The following is a 15,184-nucleotide window of genomic DNA, read 5'->3' as shown; positions in this document are numbered from 1 at the left end:
CTTGCTCCCTGATCATTTTTCCCCTTCTTCTTTGAATGCCTACCAATTTGTAGACATCTTTCTGATAATGAAGCACCTAGAATTGAAAGTCCCGATGTCCTGTTTGTAACTGACAGGCATAGACCAATGCAAAAAACAGAATACAATGTTCATGACAACATTTAGTTCAAGTTTAACTTGAACAAATAATGACAATTATGTTTTCTGCACAGTGCAAGTAGAGAATATATTGCTTTCCCACAATTTTTAGTATTTCTGTACCAAGACTTAGGACCAGACAGACCTGTACATTGGCATGGCAACATTAACCTCAAGGACGCTATAGTAATTTAAACTTGCTGAAAATCTAGACCAAAAACTGCATTTATGGACATGCAGAACATTATATATTATGTTATGAAGGACATTCATTATCTGCTAAAATAAATGAGAAAAGGAAAAAATAGTATAACAAATGCTGATCATGTTAACTGACGAGCACTGCAAGAAGTGATTCTGATTCTCAAAATTACAAGGGGAAACATTCTTTTAGACATTTCTATCAAGTCTGTTCAGTAGAAAAGAAAATAGCTGAACATTACCTTCTGTTGAAGCAGCATCAATCATTACTCGTTGCATGAGTACTGGTTCCAACCCAAAATCAAACACTACAGTTTGGCGAAATGTTCCAAAGATTTCCGTGTTAAAGGCTATACTGACTTTGTATATGTAATGATCTATTCCATTTTGGGCCATCTTTCCTCCTATCCATTCCTGACAGTTTTCTGGGACTTCTTGTGATACCTGGGTAGTGCTGTCTCCAGCAGATATTGCAACGATACTGAAATGAGGACGATGGGCATCATAAAGCAATGCCACTCGATACAGCATTCTTGCAGGCTACAGAGAAATGCAAATATTGAAGTGACAATAAAATGCCAAAAAATTATTTTATGAAGTTCTTCATCTGAGGCCAGATTATAGGGAACTAAAAGAAGCCTCAACATCATTCAACAGGCACAGCTGAGACTCTGAGCTCTCTAGAACATAGTGTCCCTCTAGCACCCATTATCCACACTGGCAATAGCTACCCCAATGGGGAAAAATGGAGTGGAGGTCGGATACGCCCCACTGCTTCACTCTAAGAGAAGCATTTTCAAGTTCAAATGCTAATTGCAAAAGTCTGTGGTTTTACTGTTGCAAAGATATAAGACCACATGCTGCAGCATACTAGCTTTTAATATGTATTCTTTTTCAAAAGAAGAAGACTCCTACCTTACAAGTGAGAGCAAATGTCCATGTTTGTTGAGATTTTTTGGTGGTAACAGTAACCGATAATTCAGGATTATGCTCTACTCTCACTCCTTCCACGCATTCACTAAGCTATATATAAAGAGAAAGAAGCCTATAATTAAACTTCTACAGACATTGTCAATAAAGAAGACATTCAGGCAAAGTTAATATTTTAAAACATCAGGCCTAAAATGATTGTTTCTTAAGTTGAGGGTTTGTTTCAGCAAAAAACATTGTTCGGGATTCTAATATCAGTACAGGACAAGAATTAATTCAGATAGACACTAAATCAGAGAGGCAGACAACTATTAAGATTGTAACTCAACTACATCATATTGTGTATGCAAAACAAAAAAAACATCCAGGAGGAACAAACACAGTACCTAATTTTCATAGGCATGGATTTCAAAAATCAGCTTAGGTCAGGTAGGTCTAAGATTTCAATTGGAAATAAGGGTCTTATCCAGTAAACCACCAAGACTGCAACATATCCAATACTCTCAGTGACTTCAGTGAGAGTACTAGAGTATCCCAAGAACAGAAACAGGCTTTCTCCTCATTACTGAATTTGGTCAAGTGCCCACTTTTCCCAGGTTTTATCAACAACAGAGACTAAAAACTGTTCAGTATAAGAGATAAGAGCTAGCTGAATTCTGCAAAACTAATGCCACAAACATTCTTTGGAATTGCAAGGAACTGTTGAGTTTGATCAGATTCATAACTGTTACTCTTCAGCATTCACCAACATTTGTATGACTGAGTGAATGTTTGGGGAATGGCTTTTCTTCATGCAAACTCCTGCAACTGCAAGCAAAGAATGGGAGTCATGCACAAAAAGGAGTATTTGCCACTGAAAATTAATGCTTCAGTTTAAAAAGTATAACCATCCAATGAAGGAGCAGGAACACCATCACATGACTTAGTTGACCCATCTTGCACCACAGTCAATGCACAAAGTGAACCACAAGCTGTCATTCACAAACTCTTTACTGAATTTTTTAGACGAACAACTACATTTGTAGAAACCACACTCAATCTATGAAAGCTTTGCAAGCAGGGAAAAACAGGATCATCTGATAGTTTTAAATATGAACACAGAGATGCAGTTTGTTTTCCTTACCACTTTTTCAGGAGATAATGAATTCATCCATTTCTCAATCAAAGTTTCCATATAACTACCCGAACATTGTTTGTTTTCCTTTTGTTGTTTTAATCTTATCAAGCGGGAAGCATATCGTTTTTGCCATTCTGTTAGCTCTTCCTGGGAATGTGCTGAAGTACACTGTGCACCATACCTGCAGATTCCTTGCTCTAAAAATCTACATAAACAGGAAAGACAATTATGCCTCAAACTTTTCAAAGTCTCAAATTTAAAAGAAAAATCAGTAATTGAGATTTCAATTCAAAGAGTTCTCTTTTGGCTTTTGAGTCTCATGCATAAAGCACAAAATCATAGGATCAATCCCCAGAAACTGGTTTAGCCACATATACACATATATACAGGATGTTTACCAGCAGCCTCTCATGTTGTAATACCCATAATGGTACGTGCAAAATAGTTCCATTTTAAACATAAAGGGCCATAAGTCACTTGATTTTACTTTCAAATAATTATGTGCTGAACACCTAACAATGTCAATGACAAACTTTTCCCAAAAGGCCATGTTATTACTTAGCAAGTAAGTGCTTTTTCTTTCAGCACAAGATTTCTGAAGAAACAGTGACATCATGTGGTTCATTTAGAGAACCTCAGGTAGATATTGTGTACATGCTATATGGATACAGGCAGTCCCCGGGTTACGTACAAGATAGGGACTATAGGTTTGTTCTTAAGCTGAATTTGTATGTAAGTCGGAACTGGCTCCAGATTCAGCCGCTGCTGCTGAAACTGACCAGGGGCTGACTACAGGAAGCTAGAGGCAGAATTGATCTGCCCCCAGCTTCCGGGAATCAGCCACTGATCAGTTTCAACGGCGGCTGAATCTCGAGCCTGGGACAGAACAGCTGGGCTGCCAGGTAGGTCCCTGCAGGACCAACCCGGCAGCACCCCAGCTGCTCTACCCCAGGGTCCACAACAAAAGCCTGGTCTGCTGGGGGGGGGGGCACACTAGCTGCGCCCCCCCCCCCCAGCAGACCAGGGACACGGGGAGCAAAGCCGCAGCGGCAGCGGGGTGCCGCGCCTCTGAGGCTTTGCTCCGGGTGTCCCTTGTCTGCTGGAGACAGTCTGCAGGTGCTCAGTGCCTCTGAAAAATCCCAAATAGCCTAGATTTTCACAGGTTCAATCATGGCAGCCGAAAAGCAGGTCAGATTGCTTCACATTCTGGGAAATTAATTTCAGCATACATGTATCATGAAAGGCAGAATCAAAACACAGTGCAGGACTTCCCAGGTTAATCTATCTTTTGGCACTAAATAAAACACTATTTTACTAATGATGAAAACTACTTACTCTCCATATATAGGCAACATGATCTAATCTTGGACTGAGAAAGATTAGGAGCTACAAAAGCTAATAGTAGCACAGGTTGTATGATCTTGAGCAAGGCAGTTCTCTGCTCTGTGTCTGACAGCGTTTTCTGCAAAATGGAGCTTATTAAACTTAAGGGTTGATGTCCTTAACTTCATTTTCAGAGAGAGAAACTGATGTGCTAAGAAGTGAAGTGACCCACTCAAAATGACTTTGCAAATGAGTTCCCTAGCAAGTAGTTTAGATTCCTTGATCTCATAGTTTCTCCATTCATGAATTAAAACAATTATCAGCAAATAAAAGAAATGAAATTATCCCTTAAACAGAGGAGCTTCTCATCACCAATTAAACTATCACTTTACCTTTTACACAATGTGTACTCCTCGCTACTTGTGACTCCCCTGGGTGGAGGGCGAAATTGCCAACCATCCTGAGATCCTGTAGAGTAATGGAGGATTCTGGTTATTTTTCCAGTTGCCAGTATCAGAATTATTTGTAGTAATTGTCCAGGGTTAAATGATTCTCAACACCAACTTAAAGGATATGAACATACAAGCAGGCCTACTGTTTCCCCATAATCTACCAAACAACTGACCTGAAAATTTATGTGGGACAAAAGTTGGAATCGTGTAAAGCAAGTTACAGTAATTGATCTGTAGTACAGCAATAACAAAATGACCAATAAATGTAGTCTGGGATCTCCAAACAAAACTAGAGAGAGAACATGCTTATTTCATTGACTCATACTAAATTCATAGTTTGCCTCTGTACTCCCAGTGCTTTCCCTCTTACTAACATTAGGGACACATGATTTGGCCCAATCTATGTAGACGAAGGTGTTTCTGCAGACAGCTATGGTGGTTCCATCTTCAATGCTTCACCATCCAAGTCAAAGCATCCTTTGATGGTTCTACTTACCATCTTCCAAATCCTCCCCATGGTATCGTGAGGGTACTTTACTCGCTGCTGTCTGCAATCACAAACAAACAAGAAATATTGGCTCACATATCAAGATTTTGACTGATATTTCCGTTTTCCTTCTGTGTTCATAAGATATTGTATTTCAATGGTCAGTCATTAAAAAAAAAAAAAAAAAAAAAAACCACCTCAACAAATTCAAACAACATTCTGGCCACAAACCTGGGTTTCTTGTTAACATGCCAGCAATCACAGTAAATGAACAAAAGAAATCGAATGTGAACATTAAATCTATTGCATCACAGTATACTACCTGATGAAAGAAAAAAAGTTACATTGTACTATCTAACCTCTTTGGCCCCAGTTCTCCCCACTGTCCCAACTATGACCAATAGGAGCCAGTCACTCACTTCTAGCTGATCCTCAGCAACCCAGCTCCAGTGGAAATAATAACTTCTGCCACTGATGTAAGGCCCATAATGACACTTTTGCCAAGGGAGAACTAGACATGGTAGAGCTCTGGTAAACCATGTCCCTTCCTGTCCACAGCCACGCCTCCAACATGAATATCTCTTTTTCAGCCTTGTATTGGAATAGGAGAAGCAGCTGGTGCAGAAAGTTGCAGACACACACGTCTGCCAGCGGAGACTTCTCTACTGGCTCTGTGGGTATTTTAAGACCAGTTTGAATCACTTTCATGCCACAAAGCGGCCTCAGCAGAACTGAGATTATCTGTCTTTTTAAAGGCTACTGTGTCAAACAGAAGGACTATTATTTTCTGGAGTGAACAATACTACTTTCAGAGATGTATGAATTAAATATGTGACATTGGCAAAAGAAGTAGTGGGCTGGTCATCAAGCAGATTGTTTCAAAGCTGAAAGTAGATGCAATGGAAAGCACTGAAGTGCAAACATATTAATTTACATAGGGTGTGTCTAGACTACACCTCTCTGTCGACAGAGAGATGTAAATTAGACACGTTGAAATTGCTAATGAAGCCGGGATTTAAGTATCCCACACCTCATTAGCATAAACATGTCTGCCGCTTTTTTTCAAAATGGAGTTTTTTCGAAAAAAACGGCAGTCTAGACACGGATATGTCGAAAATAAAGCCTTTTTCAACAGATCCTGTAAGCCTCATTTTTTGAGGAATACAATATCTGTAGAAAAAGACTTTATTTTCGACATCCGCGTCTAGACTGACTTTTTTTCGAAAAAACTCCGTTTTGAAAAAAGTGGCGGCCATGTTTATGCTAATGAGGCGTGGAATATTTAAATCCCAGCTTCATTAGCAATTTCAACGTGTCTAATCTACATCTCTCTGTCGACAGAGGGTTGCAGTCTAGACGTAGCCATACAGAATAAGAGCACCTTCTTACAATGTACTGACATCTCTATTCATTTTATATTTAGAGGAAAAGACAAACAATTAAAGAATAAGAACAAAGTCCATAAAAAATAGTAATTCATGCAATAAATATAATATATGAAGATAAACCTATCTCATAGAACTGGAAGGGACCTTGAGAGGTCATTGAGTCCAGTCCTCTGCCCCCGTGGCAGGACCAAGTACCATCCCTGACAGATTTGCCCCAGACACCTAAATGGCCCCCTCAAGGATTGAACTCACAAGCTTGGGTTTAGCAGGCCGATGCTCAAATCTCTCAATGTCTCTCTGTGTGGGTGGGTGGGTGGGTCATCCTCAGCTACAGCAATTGAACAATCTGCCCGGAAAACCCAGCAGCGGAGGGGCCTGTGCGTTACCACCCCCAAACTCTATCCCTTCATGCCATCGCCACCAAGGCACCCCTTCCCAAGTATGTAGCTTCGGGGATCATCAGGGTTTGGGCCTCCCTGCACTCCCCATGGCAGCAGGAGCTGAGGGGAAACGGAGCACAGTGGAAAGAGTTCACCCACTGGGTGCACTCTGCTTCCCCGTGGCACCTGCCGCTGCAGAGAGTGTGCGGGGCACAATCTCTGTGCCAGCACCCCCTCTTGGTGATCTCCAAAGCTGCATTCTCGGGGGCTGGAGTGCCACTGGAGAAGAGGGCAGGGAGATGTTGGGAAGGAGTGCAACTTGGTGAACAATAACAGACAGGACTCCTCGACCAGATTGCAAACTTGCTCCAGCCAGGGATGGCCCGCAGGCTGGGAGCTTTAGACTCCTGGACTAATCCCTCCTCACTGATGTTGATGTGGCGTCTAGAACTTGGTAGCTATCTTAAGTCTTAGGTCATGTCTAGGACACAGCAAAGCTCTCCAGTGGATAATTTCTCCTGGAAAGAGGAATCACTTGTTGAGTCATAAGAAATAAATAAGAGTGTATTTTCTCATTTTTCCCTGTTGAATACCGCAGGTCATGGACAGCCACTTTTCAGCATTTTTCTTATTCTTTCATCAAAAGATCCAAGAGTGTAGTGAAAGGCTGCTTTCAAATATGATAGAGACCGGTAGGCCAGTGAAGGCTACGATGCCCAATACATCTTGTTCAAAGAACACAAGTCTCATAGGGCACAGAACAAAACACCTTGCAGTCAACTATTAGGCAGTTTTCACTTTCTTCCCCATAACATGTTTATTCTTACCTCCGTTTCAGCAAGAAGCATTTTTAGTCTTGTCAAATCCTTAGTTACCATCCCATTCTGGGGAGAGAGAAAAATGTTAGTGCATTCAGTACATAAACCCTCTTGTTATCGTAAACCTGGCAGGCAGGAACTTTTTTTAATACCCAATATTTGGTAAAGAGCTGTTGAGTGGTATTACACAACGTTCAAAGAAATTCTGTGCAACAGTGAATAAACATTATTATGCAACATGGAAACTTACAGCTGATAAAAGCTAATCTCATACAACAGGTGTCAGCACAGAGTAAGGCAAACTGGGATACACGTGCAGAACAACTTGTTAAATAAACTCTGAGAAATCTGGCTGTCACCCACATGAAGCATTAATAGGCTCAACATTCACAAGGAAGTAGCCTTCAAAATCAGTATCCAATAAGCACTGCAGCCCACTGGAAACGGATCCAAGTCCTGGATTCTATTTCCAGTATGGCCACTGGCCTGGTGGGTAATCTTGGGCAAGTCATTTCACTTCTGTATGCCTCAGGTTTCCCATCTGTAAAATAGGGGTGATGATATTTGACCTCCTCTGTAAACAGCTTTGAGATCTACTGATGACAAGTTCTATATAAGGACTAGGTATTACTACTATTATTGTTGTTATTACAATACGTACTCCAGCTCACAAGGGGTCAATGCTAGAAATTCACACTGCTGTGTCCATGATCTAGCCCAGCATGGGCGAACGATGGCCCATCAGTCCTTTCAATCTGGCCCTTAAGCTCCCATCTCAAAATCGTGTGTGGTCGGGGGCTTTCCCCATTCTGTACATGCTTTGGCTCCACACTGCTCCCAGAATCAGTGTCACTTCCCTCCTCCATCTCCTATGCATAGGCACAGCCAAGGGGATCTGCATGCTGCCCATGCCTTCAGCGTCAGCTCTGCAACTCCCATTGGCCCAGAACTGCAGCCAATGGAAACTGTGGGAGCAGAGGGGACATGCCGCTGCTTGAGGTAAGCACTGCCCAGACCCTGAACCTTAAGCCACCCGCTTTGCCTACCCCGATTCCCCTCCTGCCCTCCAAACCCCTCAGCCCAGAACATCCTCCTTCACTTCCTACCCTCAGCCTCAGCCCTACCCATCCAACCTGAGCCTTCACTCCCCTCGAGCCTCAACTCCCTGCCCCAGTCCTGATCCCCCTACAATCTTCCAACCCACTTGGTTCCAATCCAGAGCATCCTCCCACAGTCTGAAACCCTCATCCCTACCCTCACCATAGAGCCCACACTCCCGGCTGGAGTCTCACTGCCTCCCACATGCCACCCCTCTGCCCCACCCCTCATCCCTTTCCTGTCCTCTGATGTCCTCAATCCCAGCCCCAAACCCGCTTCTGCACCCAAACCTCTCACCCCCAGCTCAAACCTGGAGCCTGCACCACTACACACACCACCTCCCACCCAAGCTCCGATCCTCTTTCACACCTTCTGACCCCCTCGGTTCCAGACTGAAGCGCTCTCCTACACCCCGAACCCTTCATCCCTGCCTCCACTCCAGAGAGTCTGCGCTCCCAGGCACACCTGTTGCCTCTCTCCCTTTGAAATCCACGGCTCCTTTACTTTTCAAATGGAGAGAGGCAGTGGGAACCCACACCAGCAGGGACCAAAGCAGTCACCGCTGGCACGAGTTCCCCTCTGTGCCTCGCCCTTTGAAATGTACAAGAGCTGCAGTCGGCACTTGTACATTTCAAAGGGAGAGGAGCAGCAGTCGGACTGGCGCAAACAGGACTGTTTCAATTCCCGCTCACACTGTTTCCCTGCTGCTCTCTGCCTCCCCTGTCTCCTGCGGAGATGGTGCTGGGAGGGAACCGGCTTAAGCTGGTTCCCCCCAGCACTGGGTCATGCTCCCTCCCTTTGCTGCAGGGGGAAAGCAAATAGTCGAGTTCCTTCTCAACTACCTGATAAGCATTTGCCTATCAGGTAGCTGACTAGCCGCTTATATCCCTAATTCGGGTGTGTGGTTTCATTTAGCTGACCACTTGCTGCATGTATTAAGAATGAATATAACAGATCCTCCTTTACATCCCACTTGTACCACAGAGCAGCAGAAAGAAACTTAAATATCTTTACTGTCCATCTGCATGTTTGATAATCCTCATATGCTGAACATTTATCTGAATTGCTATTGCATTTCTCTCCAAAAGCAGAAGTCACAAATCCAACTTGTACGACTTACGTATAGAGCATGAAGAATTTAAGTTACTGAGAGTCAAGCTGGATGCATTCCAGCTTCTGCAAGTAAAAACTCTTCAAACTTTATTGATTTAATTATTCCATGCAGACATCAGGAAAAGTCAGTAAACCATTTGCTGGCTTTATTACTCCTATTGAAAACAACCATGAATGATGATCTTTGCTCAGTCACGAGATCATAAGCTTCTCTTTTGGAGTGGGGGCTTCACTTGGAAAGACCAAGGTATGTACCAACCCAGCATAACCACAGGATAGCAGAAGTATTAGGCTATTTACATTACTTTTTCTAAAGGCAAACTACTACAGGATATGAAAATATGTCAATCCTTTTTATTCTTCGTTTATCTTCATAACCATATCTGACAAGCTTCAGATAAATGAAGTAACATTATTAGTCAGAGAGTGGATTAGTTTGAAGAGAGAATATATCTCTGTTTTGCTATCAGGACTACATGACACCAACATAACATATCTCTCTGCAGTCACAATATTTATGTCCAAATTCAGATTTCTTCCAAACTAGCCAATCATTCACATGCAGGAGGATGAGTAGGATGCATATGTGTTCCTTGCACAGCAACCCAATCTTAAATATAATGAGGAAGAGGCATGTTTACAGTCAGTGTCACGCCGCACGTCAACCAATCGCAAGGCTTGCTAAAGATGTCAGGATTCAGCGGGAGACCTCCAAACAATGGAGAGCAGGCCCAGCATTTGACGGGTGCTTCAGTAATCAATCGTCAAAGGGAAAACAAGAGCCACTTCCCAGATGAAAGTGAAAGGAGATTTGTACCACCAAACATTTGTACAAAACATTATCATCTTCTAATAGGCTTTAGATTTCATACTCTAGGAAGCAAAGATATTTGGCACAGTTCCCACACTGTACCGCAACCAGTGGCCTTATGGTATTTTATATATATTACTATTAATGCGGCATGTTTAAGCTCTTAAATCATTCAACAATGATAGGAACAGCCTTAACATGATGCTTTCACAGCATGTTTTTTTCTTGCCAAGGCTTTTTTCACGGCATGTTTTTTTCTTGTTCAGGGTTTCTCCAAGAGGAGCATATGAATATTAACATCACAGATGGCAGAGCAGGGCCTTCCTTACACGACCTTTGATGTTAGCATTACCCTCAGCTCATACAGATGCAACTCGAAGCACTGAACACAAATAGTAAATGAGAGCCTAATCCTGCATAGACCGACGTGCATCCTTAACTTTACAAATGACTGGAGTCAGGGAGGCTACTACTGGATCAGGGCCTACAAGAGGAAACAAACTCAGGGCCCAGCATGAGAGTATTATTTTATTTTAGAATGAAATATTTGGATTATTTTTCTGTCCTGAACAGTTCTGAAGTTTACTTAAAAACAATTTGGGTCATTTTTAAAAAATAACCACATCAATGTTATAAAAGCTGAACTCACTCAACTGAAGCACACACAAAATGGTCTCAGGTGGATGGTTAAAATGTAGGCAAAAAGGATGGAAATGTATGCTCTACTTTATTAAACTGCACATGTATAAAAATTACATTGCATTCCTTGGGGATTAGATGCAGACAACTAATTTGAACATCCTACGGATTCATAATAAAAGTAGAAAAATCTGCAAAAAGAGCATACTGACTCAGAAATACTGGTGAAGTAACAACCTGGGCTCCTGCTTACATATGAGCACCTGAATATTTTAACAGGAATTCATCCTTGGATTTTCCATATGAACTATTTTATTATTGCGATCTGTTGGTCAAGGAGACAATTTGAGGTTTGCGACTATACAACTAAAAAAAAAATCCAAAAATATGTTAATTTTCAGTTATATAAACTAAATCAGACTCACTTACCAATGATTCGCCCATCAGTGATTTGGAAAGAACATTAGATACAATTTGCAGCTTCCCTTTAAGATGCATACAGCAAAGCACTGCATGGAAAGAGCCATCTCCCTTGGCCAGTCCCTCTCCCAGCACTGCAACACAAAGTACCAGTTTTTAGCCTTACCAGAGAACAGTACACATTTAACTAAACGCAACTCAGTTTTTCCTTCACCTTTAAAACTATCTGAGACCTAGGCTCAAACTCTACTTCCTGAATTGGCAAGACTTGAACTGGCTTTACCCTCATGCCTCCTATCATTTAGAAGTGACATCTCCCACCAACTAAGAAATTATGTAGATGAGCTCTAAGGATAGACAAGCCCAGCATTCATTAGCCAGAAGGGTGGTGACAATATACCTGAAGTAAGAAGACAATTACTGCAGTTCTTTGAGAAGGATACAAAGGATCTCCTCCCTCATCCCTCCAAGAGTCAAAACTGCAACAAACCACATTTTGATGGGAGGGGGAGGGAGGACCATGCTTATGAGGCTCCATCCCTGCTAGCAAAAAGTATACTTTGTATTGTACAGTAGACTTCCGATAATCCGGAACCTTTGGGACCTAGGCGGTGCCGGATTATCGGATATGCCAGACTATCAGGAGGTACTATAAATTGGTTTATATATATATATATATACACACACACACGTGTGTGTGTGTGTGTGTGTGTGTGTGTGTGTGTGTGTGTGTACACACACAGGCTGTGTCTAGACTGGCCAGTTTTTCCGGAAAAGCAGCTGCTTTTCCGGAAAAACTTGCCAGCTGTCTCCACTGGCCGCTTGAATTTCCGCAAAAGCACTGAAGATCTCATGTAAGATTGTCAGTCCTTTTGTGGAAATACTATGCTGCTCCCGTTCAGGCAAAAGTATTTTTCCGAAAAACTTTTGCGCAAAAGGGCCAGTGCAGACAGCAGAGATTTGTTTTCCGCAAAAAAGCCCCGATCGCGAAAATGGCGATCGGGGCTTTTTTGTGGAAAAGCGCATCTAGATTGGCCACTGACGCTTTTCCGCAAAAAGTGCTTTTGCGGAAAAGCTTTCTGCCAATCTAGACGCGCTTTTCCAAAAATGCTTTTAACGGAAAACTTTTCCGTTAAAAGCATTTCCGGAAAATCATGCCAGTCTAGACGTAGCCACAATGTATATAAAGTGTTTTTAACCCTTTTTATTGTAGCACAAGCACTGTCCAGCGTCACACAATCCCAGCGGCAGACTGACTCGGTCCCGTCCAATTTCGCTCAGTTCAGCTGCTGCCTCATGACTCGTTTTTTGCCGAAGCTCACTCACTAGGCTCTTGCCATTTTGATGCCGGACTATCGGAAGTGCCGTACAATTGGATGCTGGACTATTGGAGTTTTACTGTAGTTTGCAAGTTTTATCAAACATCTTAATTGGTCAACTGCTCTTAACACATTAATATTTTTGTTACTTTAAAACAAAATAGTCAAGTGATTTGGTATTCATTTGCACTGCAATAAGAATTACTATTTTAATCCTGGAGCAAAATGCAGGACAATGTAGCACTTTAAAGACTAACAAGATGGTTTATTAGATGATGAGCTTTCGTGGGCCAGACCCACTTCCTCAGATCAAATAGTGGAAGAAAACTAAAAAATAGTTTCTTCCACTATTTGATCTGAGGAAGTGGGTCTGGCCCACGAAAGCTCATCATCTAATAAACCATCTTGTTAGTCTTTAAAGTGCTACATTGTCCTGCATTTTGCTTCAACTACCCCAGACTAACACGGCTACATTTCTATCACTATTTTAATCCTAACATTTAAAAGCTTCATGTAACAGTAAACTTTACACCAGGAAACTCTGGGATCAGACAGCTAGCCAAACAGATATTTTCCTTTACATTTGCAATGGAAGGATTTATTTCATGATATACAGAAATGCTCCAGTAGTACACTTGAACCGCTCTGGTTCAGGACTTTCTAGTCCAGCAACATCCGAGGTCTAGTCGGAACACAGATGTTGCTGGACCAAAGAAACCCACTGGCTGGAAACAGGGGCCAGCTGGGACTCTGGAGGCAGAGAGGTCAGGGGCCAGGAGCCAAGCTGGGGCGGGAGCAGAGCCCAGTGGCCAGGGCCAGAAGCAGGGTTGGGAGCAGGGAAGGGAACCTGGAAGCAGGGCCAGCGGTCAAGAGGGGTACTGACCTCTCCTGGACCAGCAAATTCCCTTGTTTGGAACCGGTCAGGTCCCAAGGCTGCCAATCAGGTCTAAGTGTAACAACCATTTATTTACTTACGTACTTACTTGGCCAGGGATCTGAATGTTTAACCTGGTCGGGGCTGAAAGAGGCAGCAGCACGAGGTGGGAAGGGGGAGGCAGCACTCCAGACCCGGTGTTGAGGGAACCGGCTTTTAAACCAGCTCTCCCCAGCACCGACTCATGCTAACCACCCTCCCTCCCGCCCTTGCTGCCTCTAATACAGACGCAGTGGGGGGGGGGGGGGGGGAGGAGATGCTTGTAGTCAACAAAATTAACTGATAAGCCTAAGCTTATCAGTTAATCATGTAGTCGACTACATTTGACATTTCTAGTGTGTAGCTCTCATTCATGCTAACATTTACCTGCACAAGGACTGCAGGATTAGATTCTCAAAAAACAATCAATTCTTCACATTTAATAAGTGTGCATATCATTAAGAGGAGTTCTGTGAACACATCAAGAAAAAAAAAACAGTCCCAAAAGAACATCCATAAAAAAAAAAGGACAGGACATGTTTTCAACAAGATAATGGCAACCAAACCCTGGTTTTAAGATGTCTAGAACATGACTCTTGGAATTTAAATCACATGTGGCTGCTGTCAACAATTTCAGAACAGAGACTTGCTACACAAATCAGAAAGAAAAACAAAAGTTAAGATACTTTACATATTTAATTGCATAGAGTTATTTAACTGAAGTATTCTGTTACAGTAAGCCAGCAGCTTGTAACTTTTAATTTTAAACAAAATTCTTTGAATATTTATAGAACAATTTGAGAGATTCAGCATTACAGTAAGTCCTTGTGCTTCTATCAGTAAATACAACTGTTTGTAAAGAATACATACTTCTAAGTGGGCATGCCAGAACATCGATTTCATTCCTTTTAAATCAAAATGAATTCACTGGTGTCTGCAATGTGTCAAATCTTGTAAAAAGTTGTAACTGCAACTTATTAAAGCTTTTTCTGTCAAAAAGGTCTGGCATGCTTCAATGGGTACCGTTTTAGCAGACAGACCTAAAACTTGATACATGCATGGCATTTTTATTTTAAAAAGTCTTTCCAACAGTAATAAAAAACATAGACCCACTGAAACAATTTCTGCAGCTGTCTTGAAATACTAGCTGCTAGGAGAAGATAAATTAAGAGCATAGAAAGGGCAAGACAATCAAATGTGTTCAACAGATTATAAAAATCATTTTGGCATAAAAATTGTTCCAACATTATGTACTTTAGACCTGGGGGGAGGGGGGGAGAATTGTACATGTAACATGCTAGACCACACCTCTGTCTAGAATGGCCCTTTAAGTGGGTCTGATTTTAAAGACTTATTGTGGCAAGAACACTGTTTCAATTTTTTCTTCCTCCCAAGCATTACAAAAGAAATTGACTCTATAGTTGGCATTTTTTCAGCAGTCACCATACTGTATGTGCACAAGTGCAAAAAATATTCTTAACAGTCAAGCTCCTTTGAAATATTCGGGTATCTGCTATACAAACAGAGTCACAAAGCTGTCTCAAGGATAAATTCTACCCTTACTGGAATCAATGGCAAATTTTCCATTTAATAGAACTTCTCAGAATATTAGTCAATGAAAATTCAATTCATTTAAC

At 41.9% G+C, this 15,184-nt stretch overlaps 1 protein-coding gene across 3 annotated transcripts in view; it reads right to left on the bottom strand.

Moving 5' to 3' along the window:
• HELZ (helicase with zinc finger) overlaps positions 1 to 15,184 on the bottom strand; it is a 172,381-nt gene that overhangs the window by 131,064 nt on the left and 26,133 nt on the right. For all 3 annotated transcript variants that reach the window (XM_006110581.4, XM_006110582.4, XM_006110583.4), the window contains 7 exons: positions 11,325 to 11,449; positions 7,244 to 7,300; positions 4,658 to 4,709; positions 4,102 to 4,177; positions 2,393 to 2,591; positions 1,255 to 1,362; positions 582 to 879 (listed from right to left, as the gene is read on the bottom strand). In XM_006110581.4, coding sequence (XP_006110643.2) covers positions 582 to 879; positions 1,255 to 1,362; positions 2,393 to 2,591; positions 4,102 to 4,177; positions 4,658 to 4,709; positions 7,244 to 7,300; positions 11,325 to 11,449 — 915 coding nt within the window. The remainder of the gene's footprint in view (positions 1 to 581; positions 880 to 1,254; positions 1,363 to 2,392; positions 2,592 to 4,101; positions 4,178 to 4,657; positions 4,710 to 7,243; positions 7,301 to 11,324; positions 11,450 to 15,184) is intronic.

Source organism: Pelodiscus sinensis, chromosome 20 (assembly GCF_049634645.1).
Source record: "Pelodiscus sinensis isolate JC-2024 chromosome 20, ASM4963464v1, whole genome shotgun sequence".
NCBI classification, from domain to species: domain Eukaryota; kingdom Metazoa; phylum Chordata; order Testudines; family Trionychidae; genus Pelodiscus; species Pelodiscus sinensis.
This window is presented reverse-complemented; position numbering and strand designations above follow the sequence as displayed.